The sequence below is a fragment of the Centruroides sculpturatus genome, unplaced genomic scaffold (assembly GCF_000671375.1).
Source record: "Centruroides sculpturatus isolate CEXI.00-Female unplaced genomic scaffold, Cexi_2.0 scaffold1662, whole genome shotgun sequence".
In the NCBI taxonomy this organism is placed as follows: Eukaryota; Metazoa; Arthropoda; class Arachnida; order Scorpiones; family Buthidae; genus Centruroides; species Centruroides sculpturatus.
The window spans coordinates 41,252-63,434 of record NW_019385783.1 but is presented as its reverse complement, the minus strand read 5'-3'; the positions used below and the strand labels follow the sequence as shown (position 1 = coordinate 63,434).

The 22,183-nt window shown below is 31.0% G+C and overlaps 1 protein-coding gene across 1 annotated transcript in view; it reads right to left on the bottom strand.

Moving 5' to 3' along the window:
* The window catches only part of LOC111642102 (Golgi apparatus protein 1-like), a 68,067-nt gene that overhangs the window by 22,212 nt on the left and 23,672 nt on the right, over positions 1 to 22,183 (bottom strand). Inside the window, exons 7-9 of the mRNA XM_023388381.1 lie at positions 18,355 to 18,584; positions 10,112 to 10,233; positions 6,330 to 6,348 (exon numbers count right to left, since the gene is read on the bottom strand). Of these exons, the coding sequence (XP_023244149.1) occupies positions 6,330 to 6,348; positions 10,112 to 10,233; positions 18,355 to 18,584 (371 nt within the window). The remainder of the gene's footprint in view (positions 1 to 6,329; positions 6,349 to 10,111; positions 10,234 to 18,354; positions 18,585 to 22,183) is intronic.

The following is a 22,183-nucleotide window of genomic DNA, read 5'->3' as shown; positions in this document are numbered from 1 at the left end:
ATCCTACCAACATTCCTTTCATAGCTTTTTTTTGTCAACCAAAAAATAATAGACAGTGAAGCTTATATAAATCAGAATTGTATGGTACAAAATATTTTTCTGGTTTGACAGGTTTCTGTTTTGAATGGGTTATTTTTTTAACACAGAAAATGACTCCATTCCAAAGAATTTTTCCATTTACTCATAGATCGGTCTTCTTTTTATTCGGGTTCCATTTTGAGCTGCTTTTTATCATATACTGTGTAATTTAGATAAATATTTTAATTTTAATACAACCAGAAGAAAGAAATACTTATAAAACCCAGAATCGGACAATTAATTATTGCACAAATATGAAATTTTCACTGCACAATTCAAATTCCCATTACTCATTTTGTGTTTAGTTGCATGTTAGAATAGGCCCTTACATCGATAGTTCAACATGTGTGATGTAGGACCTTGCAATCAAGCCGTTCTATCGAAAAGAAACCTTTCGAAAAGTTTGAAGCCAATCACATATAGTTAGAGATTATGTATTTCCGAAATATTATAACAATTTCCTAGAAAGTACTGTATATATTATTAAGAAATACAAAAATGGCAGAATACATACCTTCTATACATTGGAAACAAAACTGCACTTTTCACGAACACATAATAACAAAGAGTCCCTAAAATCAGAAACTCCAAAAAAATAAACCTTATTTAGTTCAACGGAAAGTCTTATATAAGTCCAAAATTCAACGGAAAAATATTACTGTTACGATGCTAATAACAGGAGATTCAAAACCATTGTGACATAAACAGTTGAAAATAAAGATATTTTGTCTTATTTACGACTGTTTTTCCTCCTTTTTGCTAATTTGAAGCTACACCAGTACATTAATCTCGGGAGAGGTCAAAATCGATGTTTAATTGGATCCCAACCGGGAATAGTTGATCTTGGGACTTACATTCTTCTATTGTTTATACGCTAGTGTCACGGTTTTCATACAATAATTATTTCTAGCTTTTTTCTTATTTTAATACGAATTTTAGTGAGGGTTCGGACTTGTCCAGAGCCTTACACGTATTTTCAATTGAAACATATCAAGCATCAATATTATTTAATATATCAAGAAAGATTATAAGTTTATTAATACTTAAAACGGTAGAAAATTACAGTTTCATTTACATGAATTTATTAGCTTAGTTTTTTGTTTTTAATTTATTATCAACATTGAAATTAAAATAGTTTTTGTAGTAAGTATGAATCGTTAAAAACGATATTATATTTGCATTCTTTGCAAAATTTACGAAAGAATTTGCTAGTATAGAATGACGAAGCTGCGTGTATTGAAAACGACACTTATTTGCTAGTAATTGTTTTTCATTTAGAATCCCAAAGATTTATTATTTTTCGAAATGGAAAAAATAAAAAATATATTTTATATCTTCACATGACAACTAATTATTTACTAATATTTCAAGTTTAAATTAATATATCACAAAGTTAAAATATTCAAAACAAAAGACTTACTTCTTCGATTATCGTCGATCTGTAGAAGGTGTGATCATAACGTAACGATGTACACGCGATTTGACTTGTATTTTCCTCAATTGATAAACCATACATTTTGCACGTGTTCGATATTTTCACAGTATTAATTATTTCAACAGGAATGCTGTGATTTTTCCATTTTTCTGTTGTCAAATTAAAATATTCGAATGAATTTTCACACCAGTAATCGACGTTGGGAGCGAGGAAAGCCATACTCATATTGTAACATGCACCAGGTAAGCTTACATACGCTGCGATTGACATAATTATTACGTGCCATTTACCGAAATTTCCAACTAAATCACTAAGATCCAAGTTTTGTTCTTCGCTTTCATTCTCACTAAATTAATAATTAAATTAAATTCTTTTTTAATGCTTAATAATTGCTAAATATGAATGTATACTTACCTGTAAGAATTGTTAGCTAGATGATTCATAATTGGATTTCATATATTATGATATGTATAAAGAAGTCTAATCGCTTTTTACTTCTTCAATACTCTCATTCATTATTTATGTAAAACTATTAACTTATCGTAGATTATGAAAGGAAATGATTTCTAATTTTAGTTAATTTTTTAAAGTTTTGCATCCTTTCCTTAAGAATCTACAACTTAAAATATTCAATTAATGAATTTAAAAAATATTATCCAACGTAATTTTCGACATTGTAAAGTATATAAATGTTAAAATATATTACTCTATATTTTATAAAAGGTCAAAATTTAAATTTAAACATTTTTACGAATCGATTGAATAAAATCATTTTAATTTTAATTAAAAATTTTACTTTTGTTTCATTTATTTACATTTTATATACCTGCATCAGTAAATACCAATACTGTACTTATTTCTTGTTTTTTTGGGGGGTCGAATATCGAAACTGAGCTATAAAACCAGAAGGTAGTTAATAAGCGAAAAACCATATAAAAAACAGCCTTACAAATAGGACGGAATGTATAAATGTTTTATCGTCTTTAACATATATTTAATTAACATGTATACATTTAAGGGGAATGCTTATAGAGTTTATAAGCAGTCTAAATAGTTTTTTTTTAGTTTATTCGACTTAAGGGATGTAAACAGTGAATATGAACAAGTTTATGAAGAGGGGCCATGTTGGTTTCTCATTGTTTACATCTATAAAACAAATAAATTAAAAACCAATTAACGGTGGAAGTACTACACTATGGAAAAAGTGTATTACTTATGTTTCACCCTATATTATAAAATTTGAGTAATCTATTTTTGTTATACTCAAAAAGAAAGACAAATTAAATTGAAGAAAGACAGAACTAACTTAAATCGAAAGTAATTTTACTTTTCAGTTTTTAGAATTATCTTTGAGATTTACCTAGGAATTTATCCGATATCTCCAAAAATCTAATGTTTGATCATCGAAAAACACGCATTGAAAACAAACTATTTTGACATTTCTATTAACAGGTCTAATTTAAAAAGTTAATTTGTATGTATTTTGCACGTTTTAATGAAATAAATACTATCAATTCTTTGTACTAAATAATCTTCAACTTAATTTTAAATTTAAAATAAAATATAAAACAATTGCCGTGTCATTTTCGTTTAGCTTCTAAAGGATGTTTAAAAAGAAAACATTCAGCATTTCATCATTTATATGGTAGATATAAGTTACATATACCATATTTTATTAGGTAAATATGTTTAGTAAACATATGCTAACTCACAATTCTCGAAAAAGATTAAATGAATTTTCCTTTGATTGACGAAAGCCGACAAAGAAGACACGAAAAACGACATTTTCGCTCGACTTTCAGCCAAACAAATATTAGGGCAGAGTTCCGAAATGCCTAGGGCAATCGTTGTAATAAACTTTGAATTGATTAGTTAACGCCTGAGAAGAAAACACCTACTGTTTTTAATTTAATTTTAATTTTACCACCTAGGTTTTTAATTTCATATTATTTCTCCACTTGAAATTGTTTTAAACAATATATTTCATTAATTCTGAAATTTATAAAGCAAGTTTGGGCCCGCGGACCGCATGCGGCCCAAGGCAAATTCTAATGCGGCACAATAAACGTGTAAACAAAACTGACAAATTTTTTTATTATTTATTTATTTCAACGGCATAAACCTAAAAAAAAAGAAGTTTCAGAAAGCCGTAAACCTTTATACATATTTTATTTTTTAATAGAAAGGAAATATTTTCAAATATTTGAAATGTGTGAATGAGGAAGGAATACTAAATAAAGCTGGAGTCGTGATTCAAAGGATTATAGTCCCAAATTCGGGTAAAGAAGAGAAAGGCAAAAATATAAAAAGAAGTGAGAAAGGTTGGAAAATTAAGGATCAATATTTGAATAACAGAAGGTCTTCTAACCTTTCTCACTTCGTTATTTTTTGAGCTTTCTCTCCTTTTCCCGAATTTGAAACTATAATCCTTTGAATACCAACTCTAGCTTTATTTAATATTCCTTCAGCGTTGCAAGATTTGGCTACTTTGCGCCAAATTTGGCTACCCTTTTTTTAGTTTGGCGTAAAAAATATCATTTGGCTATTATTTATAAATATATTAGTTGAATAAAAATGCACTTTAAAATAGAGTTTCGTTATTTTTTTTTAATTAAAGATCCAAATAAAATAAATATTTGTGTTTTCCAAATAAATTTTTGTTTGTCCTCTTTATAATAAATAAATTTATCTATCTCTAAGTAGAAATTAAAAGTGTCTGTAGAAGTAATTTTTTAAAATATCCTTTTTCGTGATAAAGTTTTAATACTTATTACTATAATCTACACATGTAAATCCTTAAGTATACAAGTATATTTAAGCATTGGGCCACAAGTACATTGTGGCCCAGAACTCTATGACTTCTTCCAATGTGGCCAGAGAAACAGAAAGATTGGACACCACTGTTATAAAGGGTTACAATTTCTGTATTCTATGGGAACTGTCACATTTCATATTCGTAATATCTATTTATACATATTTATAGCCGAGATGGCATATTGATCTTATAAATTAAATTTCCAAAGCGAAAGGAAGCACAAGTTTAGTCTGAAACCTCAAATCTTGTGATTTTTCAGAGAATTAAAATTTGTTGTTGTGAAAATTGCCATCGTGACTTTGCAATTCCAAGTATTTCTCAGCATTAAAATGGAACAAAGGGAAATTCAAAATAACTAAGAAAAAACAGCATTATCATTCAAACGTTCCTTCTCTCTTCGAAAATTAGTCATACCTTCAAAAATTATTATAACTTAGAAAAATAGTGAAAGAGGCTTTTGAAATATAGTTGGACAAACAAAATATTGTCAAAATAATTGCAAAATAACACTGCAGTAGACCACTATTTTATACGATTCCATTAACATCTTTAAAAATATCGAAAAAATTAACGATTGAAATTCAAGAGTATAAAACGAACAGCTGAGTTTTTAAGTTGTCTTCTGTGAACTTAAATTCTTTCAAGGTTTATGCCTGAAATCGGATCTTATCTATATCGATTATAACAGAAGACAACTTTATTCTTATTTATTTTTACTTCGTACTAGGAAATCTAGCTGACTCCTCTTTATATTAATTAATCTTCATATTCTTACATTTGAACAATGTTTTGACTCCAATTTTATTAGAGTTAAAACACAGTATTGGTTTAACAATACTGTGTTCTGTAGTTTATAGTTATAAATCGACTATGTTTTATATGAATTCTCTTCGTAAAATATGTTTAAAAATTTATACAGAATAACAAATAAACGTTGAAAATTACGTTAACATTTTTTTTCAATAGGGTAAATCAGAAGTAGATGATAAATAAAAGTTGAAAAAAATTTTATGAACTTTTAACTGAATTAGTGAATAGGAAGGAAGACAATAATACTTACTTGACTAATGAACAATTAAGCACTCTTTTACAGAGCCGGGNTTATTAAGCAGCCTATTTCTTTTAATTTCTGCAAACTTTTTTATGCGGTTTTAAGTTAATTTTAACTCGTTGTTTTGGTTTTATGCGATTTTAGAAAATTACGGAACGTATCCCTACTTTTTCAAGGCAAGTAAAGTCTTTTTTTATGCAAATTTTTTATATGCACTTTTCTGTAGAACGTATCCACCGCATAAAACGAGACCTTACAGTACATGTAAATTTAATTTTTAAAACGTATTTTACCATAAAATAAAGTGAAATGTTTTTATTAAAAAATTTTAGTTTTGGATCGCTTACATTTTTCGGAAAAAAGTATCCATCTTTAATTGCTTACATTTTTGTTTTCTTTCATTAAGAATTTCGAAATATGGTCAAATGGATGCGATAATGCTCCTTTTTACATTTGCACTTTTCTCCCAATCATTGTCTAACTCACAAAGTTCATCAATCAAACTTTCCATAGTTGAAAGGATACGCTTTAAATTGGCCGTTTTCATAACTCTTGGAGTTTCTTCTTTGTCATTCTTCTGTAGCTCTATGTCAGGTCCGCAGCTCATACAAATCTAACAGTTTATGGAACGTTCTCTATTGATCTAGATCTGACCAATCCCAGCAAGCCATGAATCTGCCATGACACGTGGTGTCGTAGTAGACTCGTGTCTCACTAAGATTGGTCAAATCTGGACATAATCTAGTCAAATCTAGCATAGGAAAAATTGGGGAATTACACAGCAAACCAGTGAATTGCACAGCGGTATTATTGTGAATCAGCGTAAATTAAACTGGCGTAAACCAAGGGCTACCTGTATTTGTAAGACTGTCAAGCGGGCATTCATTAAGTTTTGCCTGGATTTTTATTTTCGAAAGGTGAGAACATAATTGCAAAGGTCTCTAGTAGGCCATCAAACAAGATAAAACCCTGTAAGCAAATGTTATAATTTCAGCGTAAATACTAAATTAATTTAAAAATTAGCAATGAACTCTTCATCAAATAGCTTCAGTTTTCACATAAATATTTATCTTATTGTATAAAACACTAAATATTAAAAATTTTAATAATTTTTGCTAGTCATTTGCAAGTTCAATCATTTTTGCTGGTCTTTAAAGTAGTCTAATTCATTCCATAATTTCTTTCACTGTGAAAAAAATGTAGCTGTTCAACAATTACAACACACCAATTACAACAATTTCTTTTTCATTGCCGAGATAGTTTTATTTATTTAAAACTAACATTTTCAATGAAAAAGGTGTGTTATAACTGTCTAATTGTTTTCTGAGCACGTTCTGTTAAATATAGCTGTTCTTTCACTTAGAAAATAGGAAACTGCTACTTTGTAAAATTTTTGGAGTTAACAGAATCTATTGCAATTTATATTGCTTTAAATGTATCTTTCTTATATACAGTAACAGAGCTTGTATTTTACAAATTCATAAATCCAGCAATTGTAATCTACCAATAGCTCTAAATCTTCCCACAGCTGGTTATATATTAGTAAATAATATCAATGAAACCTTCAAAATTAAACCAGCAAATATATTTTAATGTAAATGTGCTATGACATGCACTTTCAATCCCATTTGGAGGGATCTGCTTCAGATCAAAACGTTCAATAAAAAATTAGAATGCTACTAAAATAATTTTAAATTTTAAAATCACTGGAATGATTATATATTCAAACAAGTATAAAGATCATGTCTATATGTTAATGATTAAATATTCAAACAATTATAAAAAATCAAATCTATTTTGTCTGAGAATGTGGTGTATGAGATGGACAAGTTTTAAGCAGCTATCAAACTTCACAATCCTGTGTAAAGCTACCCTACTGTCAGAATAAATGCAATAGTGTAAGTAGTGTCTTTTGTCCTTTCTACGCCTAATGTGAATTGAATGATCCGGACTCACAGCCTACTTTCAATAGCTTAATGAACAGTTCAATTAACGAACACTTTCTTGAAAGATTTTTATGTTCGGATAACAAACACAAGAAGCAGCGACATAAAATAATGAACACCGATTGGTCTTCCCTTGACTTCAGGCAACAATTCAAAACTTTTTGGAGTGCAGGAGATGTCAGCATCGATGTTCAACCCAGTATATACTGATCAGATAGTATTCCTCTGAACTTTCGAACTCTCACTCATAATTCCAGCCTTTTATTTTTCTGACAGAAACAATTCTTTTATAGTACAGGTAGCCCTCGGTTTACGCTGCAGTTCCGTTCCTACAAAAGCTGGTGCAAATCTAATTGGCGTAAAATGAACCCATATTTACAGTGAGGTATAGGGTTAGGTTCTACATAATTGAAAAATAAGCAAATAATTTTGTTTATTAATACAATATAATACAAAATACTGTAAGGTCTCTTTATGCGGATTATTTTTATGCGATTTTGAAGTTGTGCGGTTTGTATTTCATCCAAAAATTTCTTGGACAAACATACATATAGGCTTGTTTAAGAAGCCCGCATATAGACAGTCTCCAAAAATCATGGAACGCTCAAAGCTCACTCCATTTGTTCCACTGACATACAGTGGTACCTCAGGTTACGAACGCCCCAGCATACGAAATTTTCAGGATATGNCATTCTGAATATTGGTGAAAGAATTTTTGAAATTGGATGAGTAGTTTCAGAGATTACCCTCTACATCCAAACTTACAAACATTACCTTTTTATAATATTAGTATAGATTAGTATTATTAGAATATATTATTAGTATATCTTAAGTACAGACCTTCCGTTGGGATTCGGCTTGCTCCCTTGTTTATTACGTACATCACCTCAGTGCAGAGTATTTACATTCATTCAAGTGTTGTGCAAATCATGACTTCTAAAAATCAGAAAGGTGATTTCAATTGAAACAATGCAAGAAATCATTAGGAGTGAAAGCTGACAAAAACTTTGTTGTCAAATGGGGAAAGGTTCAGGAGTTTACCTACACTCATTATCCAAACACAGCTGAGGACAACAGGATCAATAACACCCTTGCCCGTCTTTTCCGACAGGTGATGAAGAGAGAGAAACAGACCACCTTGGACATGTTTTTCAAGAAGCCAGCTGCCAAATAACAAAGGATGGAACAAGAGGAGTTGACCCTGCAAGCTCCAGTAGCCTCTCCTGAATCTGACTCTGATTAAAAAACAATAAAAAGAGACCTGCTGCAATGTGTAAAAAGTCTGTATCTGTATGAATATGTGAAGAAAGTGTTCCTCCACCTCCTCCTCACAACATCTGACACAACATCCCAGCATAATTGGTGACTGCTCCATTTTCATTTTTTTTATGGTACAGTATGGTTATTTTATGCTGCAGAACGAATTATATGTTTTAACATGTATTTCTATGGGAAAATGCATTTCATATAACAAACTTTTCACTTAACGGGCTTGCACCAGGAATGGATTAAGTACGTTATACGAGGCACCACTGTACTTCTGAAAAATTCTGAAGAGAGAAATAGACATTAGACAGATTCTTTAAACCCCACAAACAGAAAAAATATGACTAATAAAAATGCAAGACTGTGTATATATGTATTTTTATTATTACACATAAATAAACATAGTAAGATAGTATATATTTTTTATTTTTGAGATCTCCAGAACAAATTAATCAAATTTCCATAAAAACCTATGGTAAATCAATAATTGGTTAATGAACAATTTGGACAGCAAACAGTCTTGGAACAGATTATGTACATTAACCGATCACCCACTGTATTTATTAATTTCAATTACGGTATAATTGTAATTGTTATACATGTACAGTGTGCAACGTGTGCCTGCATTTGATATAATTTACTACACGGTAAGTTTGCCATGGTTGTAGATTATAGTTAAAATGATAATATTGATATTGTGACTGCATAAAAAAATATATATTGTTTACATTCAGTACATGTGGTAAATCCTACCAACATTCCTTTCATAGCTTTTTTTTGTCAACCAAAAAATAATAGACAGTGAAGCTTATATAAATCAGAATTGTATGGTACAAAATATTTTTCTGGTTTGACAGGTTTCTGTTTTGAATGGGTTATTTTTTTAACACAGAAAATGACTCCATTCCAAAGAATTTTTCCATTTACTCATAGATCGGTCTTCTTTTTATTCGGGTTCCATTTTGAGCTGCTTTTTATCATATACTGTGTAATTTAGATAAATATTTTAATTTTAATACAACCAGAAGAAAGAAATACTTATAAAACCCAGAATCAGATAATTACTGTACAAATATGGGATTCCCACAACAAAATTCAGAATTCTCATTACAGTTGCATATTAAAATATGCACTGGCCTCAATAGTATGTGATAAGTCCTACTGAGAGCCAAAACTTTAGCATAGCTTAATTGTTTGTATATTATTATTTTAGAGATGAATTGATGTTCATATTATTTTGAGTTTTGAAACAACTTAAATGTGATTTAATAAATATCAACAAACCAAACTTTAATTTAATAAGTTAANCTAGATAATATATATATATATATATATATATATATGAATGTCTCAAAATTCAGAAAGAATAATAATAAAATTTATCTGCATTTCAAAGAAATAGATTTAATTTTGAATAAGCAACTTATACAGAGATTTTATGTACAGCTTAAATAATTAAAAAAGTTATTAAATTTAAATTTGGTTTGTTTCTTCATTTAATACAAAATATTAATACTAACCTGCCTTCCCCAGGTTTTATATTTGAACATAACGAATTTACAACCAATTGACAAGCTTCTTGTAAAGCAGGATCTACTCTCCAATCTTCTCCTATATCAACTTCTTTTAACAGATTTTCTAACTAAATAATAAAAATTTATAGAATAAACAATTTTCAACAATAAATGTTAAAAATTTACTTAATGGTTATTGACCAATAAATTGTCCCATAAATCTTGTATTAAAAAAGAATAACCATGTTCAAGCTAACAAATGGTTATTTATTGGAATTAATAAGGAAAAAATTAAGAATTTCTACCGGTGCCAATTCTAAATGATATGTCAAGATTAATATAATACAACTTGATCTTCACACCAAATATTAAATAGCAGGAAAGAAAATTCACTGAGTACAACATTATTAACCCTTCGCCACCACCATCTTATTTACGTTAATTCTGTAAACTGTCCGAAGGCAATATAGGTCAGTCAGGCAATATTATTTTAAAAATTCACCAAAAATCAAATTATCATTATATTCATATGAAAAAAATTACATACATTTATTAATATCTTTAGTTTTAAATATGATATTTTTCAATACATTTTATTAGAAAAATTTATTTAAAAAAAAAATCGCCAATAAAAAAAAAACGTCACAACTGAAGGTCATAACTTCAGTATTTATAACATGTTGACTTATTATAGCTAAATGAACTTATTGTAGTAATATTTCATGAACATGCTAAAAATGAAGTAAAAAATTATCAGAAAAAAATAAATTAAGAAAAAAAAGCATTAATTAAAACTTTTTAAGGCAACAAAACACCACCTGGAGAAAGATATGTAAAACAGACAATAGACAAGACGGTGCCGTCAAGTGCTGACATCTGTTGTCGATAAATTTTATAAAAATTGATTTTTACTAGGGTAATGATGAATCGGTACCATCGAAGTTTTGCTTAACAATGGGGGTAACAATCAATCGGTACTTTTGGTGGCAAAGTTTTAATATTTTTTTATTGCTAGCAAACGTTCTAACATAGCTTTGTTGAAAGTGCTAGCAATAAAAAACTATTAATAATGCCGTACTCAGTAAATTTTCCTTCCTGCTATTTCAAGATTATTCTTAAAATACACAATACTTTTCTGAGGAAACAACAAAGCATCTAATAAACAACAATAATGAAATCCTAATTTCTGTTAAAAAAGAAATATGCACTATTCAAGTTAAAAAGGTCTGAAGTTCTACATAATAATTACGCTTCAAAGCTTTATACAAAAATCAAAAATTTTCAGTTACCTGTGAAAAGTTATCAATTCAAGAAATAACAAAACCATTTTTATCCAAAAGGACAACCCATCAAATTTCATTTAAGTATGGTCTTGTATGTAATCCTGGAAAAGGACAAGATTTACATCATAAAAGAAAAAGACTTTTCTTGATGCCTTGTTACAGTCATCACTAGTGCAATCAACAATGTGTTGCAACATATGTGGCAGAGATCATCTGTCATCTTGATGCAATCTGTGCAACCTCCAGGGTGCATACAAAGATGCAGTTATTTATTTAAATGAAACTTGGTGAGTTCTTTCAAACAAAACTTGTTCTGTTATATATTAAATTGATAACTTTTCACAGGCAACTGAAATTGGGTAATGTTTTCAAATAATTAGTTTGAAAGAAAACAATAGAAGTTTCTTTTTGCAGCACTAAAATTATCACCACTATTCATATTTGTCCACAAAGTAAATTTTTTTTATAAAAAAAATTTGAAAATGAAAAGGTCTACTACTAGATATTATTAATATAACAGATAGCTTTTAACTGACCATTAAGTGGCTATACTGAAAATTCTAAACAAGTTCATGTAATGTCTTAATAAGAACTGAAATGCAAATTTTATTTTCTTATTGGATCTTTCAATAAAATTTAACAATTCTTATAGACTTGCACTAAAAATAGATAAATTTAATATAATAAGAATATTTAAAAAAACTTCTATCAGAACTGAAACTAATTTAAATTGAACAACAACTTCAGTACTTTTTCCAGCAATACTATGTTTTATTCAAACAAACATTTTCAACTGTTCTCAGAGGCCTGCATCAGGTTTAACATATAAACTAGAAGATTCAAACTAAAAGTTCTAATTGACATTCTTACAGCATTTTAAAACAATTTGAAATTTAATTTCAAATGCAAACAACTACATATTTTAGTTAAATATTAAACATAATATGTATGTATAAAATATTACAAAATTCTAAAATAAATATGTAAAATGAATCCAATATAACAAAATAAACTACAGTAAAACCAGCAATTACTGGTGAATAACTCAATAGGGCGATCGGATGGCATATACTCTACGTAACAGACATCTAGTATATATGACTTTTAACAAGTAACAAATTGTCTCAAGCTGACAATCCTTCTTTATGCTTTATTTTATATTTATACCTTTTTCGTCCTTTTTTGTTTTATTCTTATTATATACATAGTTATACTGCAGTTTATGTTGTTATATTGGATTCATTTTACAATGTATTTATTTTAGAATTTTGTAATATTTTATACATACATATTATGTTTAATATCCAACTAAAAATTTGAACATATATTTCAATTTTTTTTAAAATACTGTAAGAATGTCAATTAAAACTTTCAGTTTGAATCTTCTAGTTTATATGTTAAACCTGATGCAGACCTGTGAGAACAGTTGAAAACGTTTGTTTGAATAAAACATAGTATTGTAGGAAAAAGTACTTAAGTTGTTGTTCAATATTTAGAATAATATAATTTATCTATATAAGATGTTTCCTCAACTTTAAGAAATTTCTTTTACCCATATTTACTTGTTTGAAAGCAAGATATGGCTTACAATTGACAGCACCTTGCATTTGCAGTTCAAAACAACAATCAGCAGACATCATGAGTAGACCATGTGATGCACTATGTATTAATAATAGAAGTTTTTGGCTATATTACTCAAAGATCATATAAGTTCAATTGAGCTCTTCTAATAATAAGCTTTTATTTTACACTCCACTTTAACATTTAAAATGCATTTTAGACAACATTTTGAAGCAACATTATAATAGAAGTTATTGTACGTGCAGAAAAGCACAAAAATGGAGCCATCAAACATCATTCATTTTGTGACATTAGTATTGCTTTATAACTTGCTGTTACTTAACAAACTTAATTTAATTAATTAACAAATTTAGTTCCCAAGGCCTAATTAATTAATTTCCACTAAAAAAATTATGTCATTTTTTTATTTTTTATATTAAATAATTATTTCCACTTAAAAGTGAATCTGACAACCAAAAAAATCACCGGGAAATAATTGCCACAAAATAAATACCGCCAAAAAGTGTTTTTACAGAAAAACTATGATTTAAAAAGAATGCTTTTATTTTAAAAATATAGTTGCACCAATTGTTATTCTTTCATTTAACAAGGAGAAACTTCTTAACATATAGGCGTTAAATTACAAATGAATGTCGCTAGATCAACAAGCTCTTTTGACGATAATTATTTTCGTCTTCGTCAGATCGTTAAAAACGGTTAAAGTCCTTTTTTGAATATGAATATCAAATTATTCCAACAATATTAATGTTTTGGAACGAAAGCAACGGTAGAATGTAAGAAAGAAAGATTTAAATAAAAACACATGCGGTTATAATGCACATGTGCTATAAGCCTCCAAACTGTGGAGCTAAATACGTTGTCTTAGGCAGTTACACAAGTTAACCCACATTTATTTATTTATTTAGCATATGGCTACACATCTAATTGTTAACAAGAACAGAAAGCAGAAAAAGTAAGAACACAAATCATAAATGTAAATCTAAGTTAGAAATATAGTTTAAAGCACTTTCAGTCATAATCAGGAAGTCACTCAGTTGTCCCGGAAAAGATCTTACTGGACAATCTTCCAAGATATGATGTATAGTCTGTCTTTCAGCACCACAGTCACACTGTGGGGATGCAACTTTTCCCCACCTAAAAAGACTGTCCCTGCACAACCCATGTTTGGTCCGAATCCTATTTAACACACTCCAAAGATTTCTGGATAACTCAAATCCAGGTGGTCGCTTTGTGATACAAGGAAGTTGTCGACTGTCCACCGGAGAGACATCAGCCCAGAGCCTTTTCCAAGATTCAGTGAGGTTGAAATTATTGGAATGCAGGGATTTAGCTCTTATAAGAGGAGGGTGTCTTGATTTAAGTCGATTTATGTTGAGGTCATCAATATCCTGATGGATCGGAAGTTGTGGATTAGACAATATTTTCCTATATTCCCTGAGCAAAGTGCTGTCCCTTCGGAGTGCAGATGGAGGGATATGGCTCAAAATAGGTAACCAGTGAATAGGAGTTGATTTAATAGTACCTGTTATGATACGTAGAGTAGCATTTAGTTGGGCATCCAGTTTTTTAATGTGAGCACTGTTCATCCATACCGGTGCACAGTATTCTGCTGCAGAGAAAACCAAGCCAAGAGCAGAGATCCGTAAGGTGGACGGCGAAGAACCCCATGTAGTTCCACATAGTCTTTGGAGGATGTTGTTTCTGGTATTAACCTTGGCAGCTAAATTCATCAGATGTGTTTTAAAAGATAAAGTTCTATCCAAAGTGACGCCAAGATATTTCGGGTTCATATTATGTTTCAATAAATTGTTGTCAAAGTAAACCTTTAATTCTTCATTTGCCAGCTTATTATTAAGATGAAAGCATGAAGCTTCAGTTTTTGTTTTACTCAATTGAAGTCTCCACTGGCGAAAATATTGTCCTAAGGTTGATAAGTCCTCTGTCAGGATCTTTTCAGTAATTGCAAGGTCTTTATGTCTCGTGGCAATCACCCAATCGTCTGCATATCCAAATTTCCTTGCCTTTGTTTGAGGCAAGTCAGCTATGTAAAGACTAAAAAGCAGTGGTGCCAGGACAGAGCCTTGAGGTAGGCCATTATTTAGTTTTCGTATGCTACTTCTCGAATTTCCCATGACAACTTGAAAGGGTCGGTTATTTAACATCTCATCAATTATTTTAACTATTTTTAAGCAGGGTATCACTCGAAGCAGCTTATAAATTAGGCCATGCCGCCAGACAGTATCATATGCTGCAGTGAGATCGATGTATACTGCAGATGTTTTTAATTGCCTTTGGTATCCAGCCTCCAAGAAAGTAGTGAAGGCTAGTACCTGGTCTGTACAGCTCCTATTCGGTCGAAAACCAGCCTGCTCTACCGAAATATTCTCAAAAATTGTATTGCTCAATCTGTTGTAAAGAAGTCTCTCTAATAGCTTATACATCACACTCAAGAGTGAGATAGGTCGATAGCTCTCTGGTTTATTGTTAGGTTTTCCAGGTTTCAGGATAGCTATGAAATTCCTTTCGCTATGAACTGTTCGTGTAGCGTTATCAGCTACACGAACAGTTTTAAATCAGTTCCCGCATAGCCAACACTGCCCAATAATTATCGGAATTGGACTTAGTTAACCCACAAAGGGGACAAATCAAGTGTGGGGGTGTTGCATGGATTTAGTATGTTGGTAAGGAGGGCCTCCCAAATATACACAAGGCTTCTGTTATTACAATGTCTTAGAATGACCAACTGGCCCCACAACGGAGTGTGTGGGTGTTGCAACACCATTCTAGCGAGCTCAGTTTCGCTCTTGCCTGCCCTGATAGAACACTGATGTTCCAAAATACGATAAGACAACATTCTGGTTGTCGTGCCAATACAGTGGGTGCGACCACCCTACATATTTTCCAGTGGGATAGAATAAACCCCAGATCTTTCTAGTGTGGAAGTAGGATCTCTGTCGTTGAATAGCAACCTCCTAAGACTTGGCCATGGAGAAACTGGCAGAAAAAGCACATGTCGCCTAAAAATACAGCAAATACGAACAGTGACATGACCACAAAATGGTAGCACGGGAAGGACTATTGTGGATTCTTTTGGGAGATGTAGTATAGTAGCGGGAAAAAGCAATCTTTTTACCTTATTTAAGATGTACATAAACTTGGCATTAGTATAGCCTGCCTCATTTACTGCAGAGCGAATAGAATTAAGCTCAGTATCGATAGCAGCTTGGCTGAAAGATAACAGAAAGGCCCTTCTGATTAAAGGGGCAATTGCCGCATTGATGTAATGTTGCGGCTGGTATACTGTAGCAGGGATTAGGGGAAGAACACCGTTGAATTTGTGGAATACAAAATACAATATAGTATCCCGGGATTTAGTAATTTTTAGATCCAAAAATGCGATTTCTCTTTCATTGTCTTTTTCCCAGGTAAAATTAATTGTGGGATAAATGGTCACGAGAAAATCTTCGAGAGCAAGGAAATCTCCATGGGTATCCTGCCAAGCTACTAGAATATCATGAACGTATCTAAGGTATAACAGCAGATACACTATCATGAGGAGAAAGCTAAAAACCTTGAATTCAATATTCCTCATGATCAATTCCGCCAAAACCACTGAAAGTGGTGAGCCCATCGGGACTCCTTGCTGCTGTAGATATACTTTGCCCTTGAACTGGCAATAATTATTTTTAGTAATAAAAAGTAGAGCTTCACATAACTCTAAAACTTCTTGAGCTGTAAAGCCCTTCTTGATTAGTAGCGCATGAACAAGCATAACAATAGGCATTATGCATTTCTGTGAGGATGAACTAAAGCAGATCATCTATCTATCTATCTATATAAATAAAAATGTAATGTTCATTTGTTCCAACCAATTCCTTTGAAATTTTGACACAATGCTGCATTCAAATACGCACGTGTTTTTATATAATATACATGTCGAAATTCCCCCACTGGAGGGAGATGGACAGGATAAAGCTTACAATAAAGAACTCTGCTTCTATTTATACTATTTTAGATGCAGGTTTTTGCGTTTTTGATTGCGTTTTAATAGGGTACATCGAGAGAATGTACACTAAAAAGAAATTTTTCGAAAAATTTCCCTCCCCACGGGGGAAGTGTTATAAATTTATAATAGATACATTTTGAGCCACATCAACGCATAATGGGGTCTGCTAGTTCTAAGATATTGTAATAACAGAAGCCTCGTGTATATTTGGGAGGCCCTCCTTACCAACATACTAAATCCATGCAACACCCCCACACTTGATTTGTCCCCTTTGTGAATTAACTTTTATAACTGCCTAAGGCAACATATTTAGCTCCACAGTTTGGAGGCTTATAGCACATGCGCATTATAACCGCATGTGTTTTTATTTAAATCTTTCTTACATTCTACCATTGCTTTCGTTCCAAAACATTAATACCATTGGAATAATTTTATATTCATATTCAAAAAAGGACTTTAACCGTTTTTAACGATCTGACGAAGACAAAAATAATTATCGTCAAAAGAGCTTGTTGATCTAGCGACATTCATTTGTAATTTAACGCCTATATGTTAAGAAGTTTCTCCTAGTAAACGATTGGCATGCTGTCCATTTCTGAATTATAGTTCATTTAACAAAGCGTGAAATTTCACAGGTGCAGTCTACGTAGTTTACAAACCACTTGACCTTGAGAACAGCTGGTGTCGGCTTTCCCAGGTTGTTCTCAGGTATGCCTCAGGGTAATATTGGTTTAAAGCAGGAAAGCTAACCTACCACATCTATTCAAATATAACATAATTTTCGATTTTTATGCTATTAAAATACAGGGTACCGAAAAAAAAATATGGAAAAAAATTCTACCGAATAAAAAATAAAAAAAAACCTGCTGATGTCATAAAAAACAGTGTTAGTAATTATCCAATAGTGTTGTAAAAAATTTTACCAAAGTCAAATCAGTCAAACAGAAGTTTAGAATGATTTAATTAATTTGATATAAAAAATCCCATTAAAAAAATAGCACAATTAATTATCTAATTAATAAATCGTCATAAAAAATTTTTGCAGCAAAAATAATTTATGCAATTTGCATAGATGATAAATAGCGATGTATATGCTGATCCATACATTTTTGGAAAAGTTATATATCTAGACCGTTTTTTGAGGCCCCTTATGGCCATGCCCAAATTAACTTAGGCTAGGAACTTAAGGGGTAAATTAATAAAATTGATTATTTAAAAATATTTCCCTTTATGAAAAAATCTTAGAATTTTATTTCAAGTTTGCAGTGCATGTCAAAATGAAGGTAACAGAAAAATTGCAGTTTAAAAACAGAAATAGATCTCCAAAATAATAAATATATAAAATAAATTACAAAAATAATATGAACACTATTACTGACCTCTCTTCTACATACAGCAGTTAATCTACCATTGTCGTGACGAGAAGGTTTGGCACGCTCCATTAAACAGTGAAGCGTTTTACCTCCGAGTTCTAAATGTTTAGTTTCGCAGAACTGCTTAACGTCGTTTTCACATGCTGCTGCCAATTCTGGCGTTAATTGATAATTTTCCATTAAAGTTCTTCTATGCATTGTCATCTCAGAATGGCATTCTCCATTTACTGGATAACCTGTAATTTAAATGATGCATACATACATATATATTGTTATTTATCATCATCATCATTATTTATTATTGTGTATTCCCATCTGAAAGTATAACAGAATATATCTAATAACATAATTAATATGTTGATGCTAAGTGGTAAGGATAATTCTGGCTCCAGAGAAGTCCACCATAATATCCAGGTCTGTCAAATAAGTGGAGAGAGCTGTGGTACTCCTACTGTACTGTACATCAGATTTATGTTCTCGTTATCTGACCCCTATTGAACATTTAGTGAAGCCAATGTACACCATTTCCCTCGGGAATGGCTGAAAGGTAACAATCTGGTGCTCACAAGGGCCAACAAGTCCAAGGACTTAGTTGTCATGAAAAGAAGCACTTACGACGATTTTTTGTTAAAGTACATCAGTGATACGAATTGTATTAAAGTGCATGCACGCACTCTAGAAAGACAGCAGGCAAGAGTTAAAAGATTTGCAAACACACCATTGGCTAAAGAGCTTGGTTTGATGAAGATAATAGTTCACTCACCGTCAGCACCTAGGCTATTTGAATTCGCCAAAATCCATAAAAAGGATAAAAGCTTAAGGCCTGTCGTTGATAAAGGATGCGCCCCCACAATTTTATTGGAAAGATTGCTCAATGAGTTAATTCACAAGTACTCGCCCCCACATCGATACAGCGTAAAACAACCTTTAGAGCTTATACAGAAAATGGCAAATATAAAGTCCCAAGAAGTTAAGTATATGACCGTATTGGATTTCAAGGCGTTGTACCCTTCCATCCTGTTAGAACCATGTTTTTGCCATTTACGGGATTTCCTTTTAAGCAAGATCAAGTATTCAGAAAAGAAGAGAAAGCATATTTTAGAGATGATGCATCTAGCAACTTTTTCTTCTATTTTCAACTTTAAAGGCATCACATATACGCAACAGAAAGGCGTCGCTATGGGAAGCCCAATGGCGGGTACATTATGTGAGATGGTGTTAAGAACGCTAGAGAATGCCATTGTGCCGATTTACGAAACGCAAATCCTACTGTACGCAAGGTACGTCGATGACGTGGTTATTTTATGGAGTGTCAAACCCAACTTACAGCAATTCATAAAGAACGTTAATGACAACAAGTTCGGCCTTGAAATTGAACTAGAGCAAGAAAGTAATACATGCATACACTTTCTGGATTTATATATACAACTTGACAGCAAAGGGAATTTTCTCACTAAAGTCTATAGAAAGCCTACGTACAACCCGATATTTATCCTATGGAATTCACACGACCCCTACAAATAACTAACCCACACCAAAAGGAAAAAAGATGTCTCAAAAAGTTGTTTGCCAATTGCACTCACTCAGAAACTTTACCTCGTCTTTCTTCAGTCTTGTTGGGTCTCTTATATTCCTTAGTGTGATATAACAAACAGCCTTGCCACTCCAACTCATTTACATATTTATTCTAACAACTGATATTTATTTTTTCTTCGCAATCTTTCAAACATTTGCCTTTACCAATCTTCTCAAAAAATTTACTTATAATTTTTCAAAATCAGTCACAATTGGGATTAAGAGACCATTCTTTAATTCCTATTCAGAAATCACTCAATCCAAGATGCCTTAGTAGATTGGTAACATAGGAGATACAGGTATCAGTCATAATAAGACTATTATTTTTCAAATTTAATTTTTTTTTTTTTTGTTAGATGTGGAGTTTTATCCTTTAATAAAATAAAATGCCCCAAAAATAAATAAATAAATAATGAGAATTAAATAAAAACCCCAAAAATAAAAGTAAAATTCAGACTCAACTCCTAACAGTACTTGTAAAAATGAAATTAAGTACAGTGATACCTTGGTTTTCATCATTAATCCGTCCAAAAACTGAGGCAATTATTTCCATATGAATCAATGTAGATCCAATTAATTCATTCTAGACACTCCAAAATACATACCAAAAACACATTTCATAGAGAATAAATAGTGTTTAATACTAAAAGCAATAAGGAATTAATATAAAATTAATATAAAAGACTAATGTAAAGAATAACTGAATATTTAACATGGCATTTCCCATGATGGACCTAAAAAGAAAGGAAAGCAATGGAATTCGGCATATTCAAAATCTCAGCATCAATCCAATAAATGCTGCCAGAAGTGATGCAACTGCTGGCATTTTATAGAGAACACAAACACTGATTGACAGGAATTTTGGAAGAGAAGAACAATAAAAATGGCAAATGATATGGACTTTCACATTATATAAAATTTATTTTTGAACTAATTTATTGAGAATAGCTTAATAAAAAATAAATATTTCAAAAAAAAAAAATAGGGATAAAGATTTTTTAAATTTCCATAGAAGTTTCAAATATTTAAATCAATCCTAAGATGCCACCAACCGGAAGTACATATGAACCTCCAGAACACCAGATTAATTAGGCGGGCCTTTCAAACAGACCATATTTGTTACCTGGAAGCTTTGGAAATTTATAAAGCCAACTTGAAAGGCAAATGTATTAACTTTAAAGACTGCAAGACAGTGGCGCATGCGTGGAAGTACCTGTATGAAAAATTCAAATGAAGTCAAGCAGCCGCATGAATTTGATATATTCAAAGTTTAAAGTCGAACGACATTGTTCTAATGTTCCAGTTTGGGAAGTCAGTTTAGTTCATTACCTGAAACAGGACTTGGTGAAGGCTGAAAACATTCGGAAGTTATATTATAGTTCAATTACTGGTTTAAAAAAATTTTGTTTGTGACTGATTGTTTATTTACTCACTCCAGTAGTTTTGAGAATACTTTATAATATTATTGTATTATATAGAAGAAACAAAACAAAAATACTTGAAAAAAAAATGAAAAGAGCACCAAGCAGCCATCAGATCAGGTATTATGACATTACCATGGTATTTACATCATAATGAAGAAAATTGTAACATTAATAAACGTTTATTGTTTCTATAATAATAAGTTACATATATTTTTTGGCATGGCTGGCAGAAACTTATTTTTCAACCTATAATAGGTTTCATCTGAAAATTTTTTATCCATAATCACAACTCATACAAAAAGGAACTTTTTAGCATTACATTCCAATAGGCAGGGCATTAAATAAAACTGTCCACATTGTATATTATATGAGAAGTATGACAACTGCTATATGATCCAAGAAACCTATGTAAAAATAAAAATAAACAAGCAACTAAAACAAAATATATTAAGTTCCTGTATATTAAAGGCCTATATGAACAAATTAGCACAGAAATAGAAAGAATAAACTACAAATTAGTACCATCATATCAAAAAATGGAGAACAGACTGTTAACCTCGAACTGGATGAAAAACCAGCAAATAGCGACTGAAGCCCAAGGTGTAGTATATAAAATTCCATGTACCTGCACAAACAAAAAACATTACATAGGAGAAACAAAAAGAAAAGTAAAAACTAGATTGAAAGAACACATAGTGGACCTAAAATATAATAGAATAAATTCTGCATTTTACGAACATTGTACTCTAAACAACTGTAATATAGACAAAGCTAACGTAGAAATACTGCATTAAAAAAAATTAACATACAACAGGAAGTTTAAAGAAACCATAGAA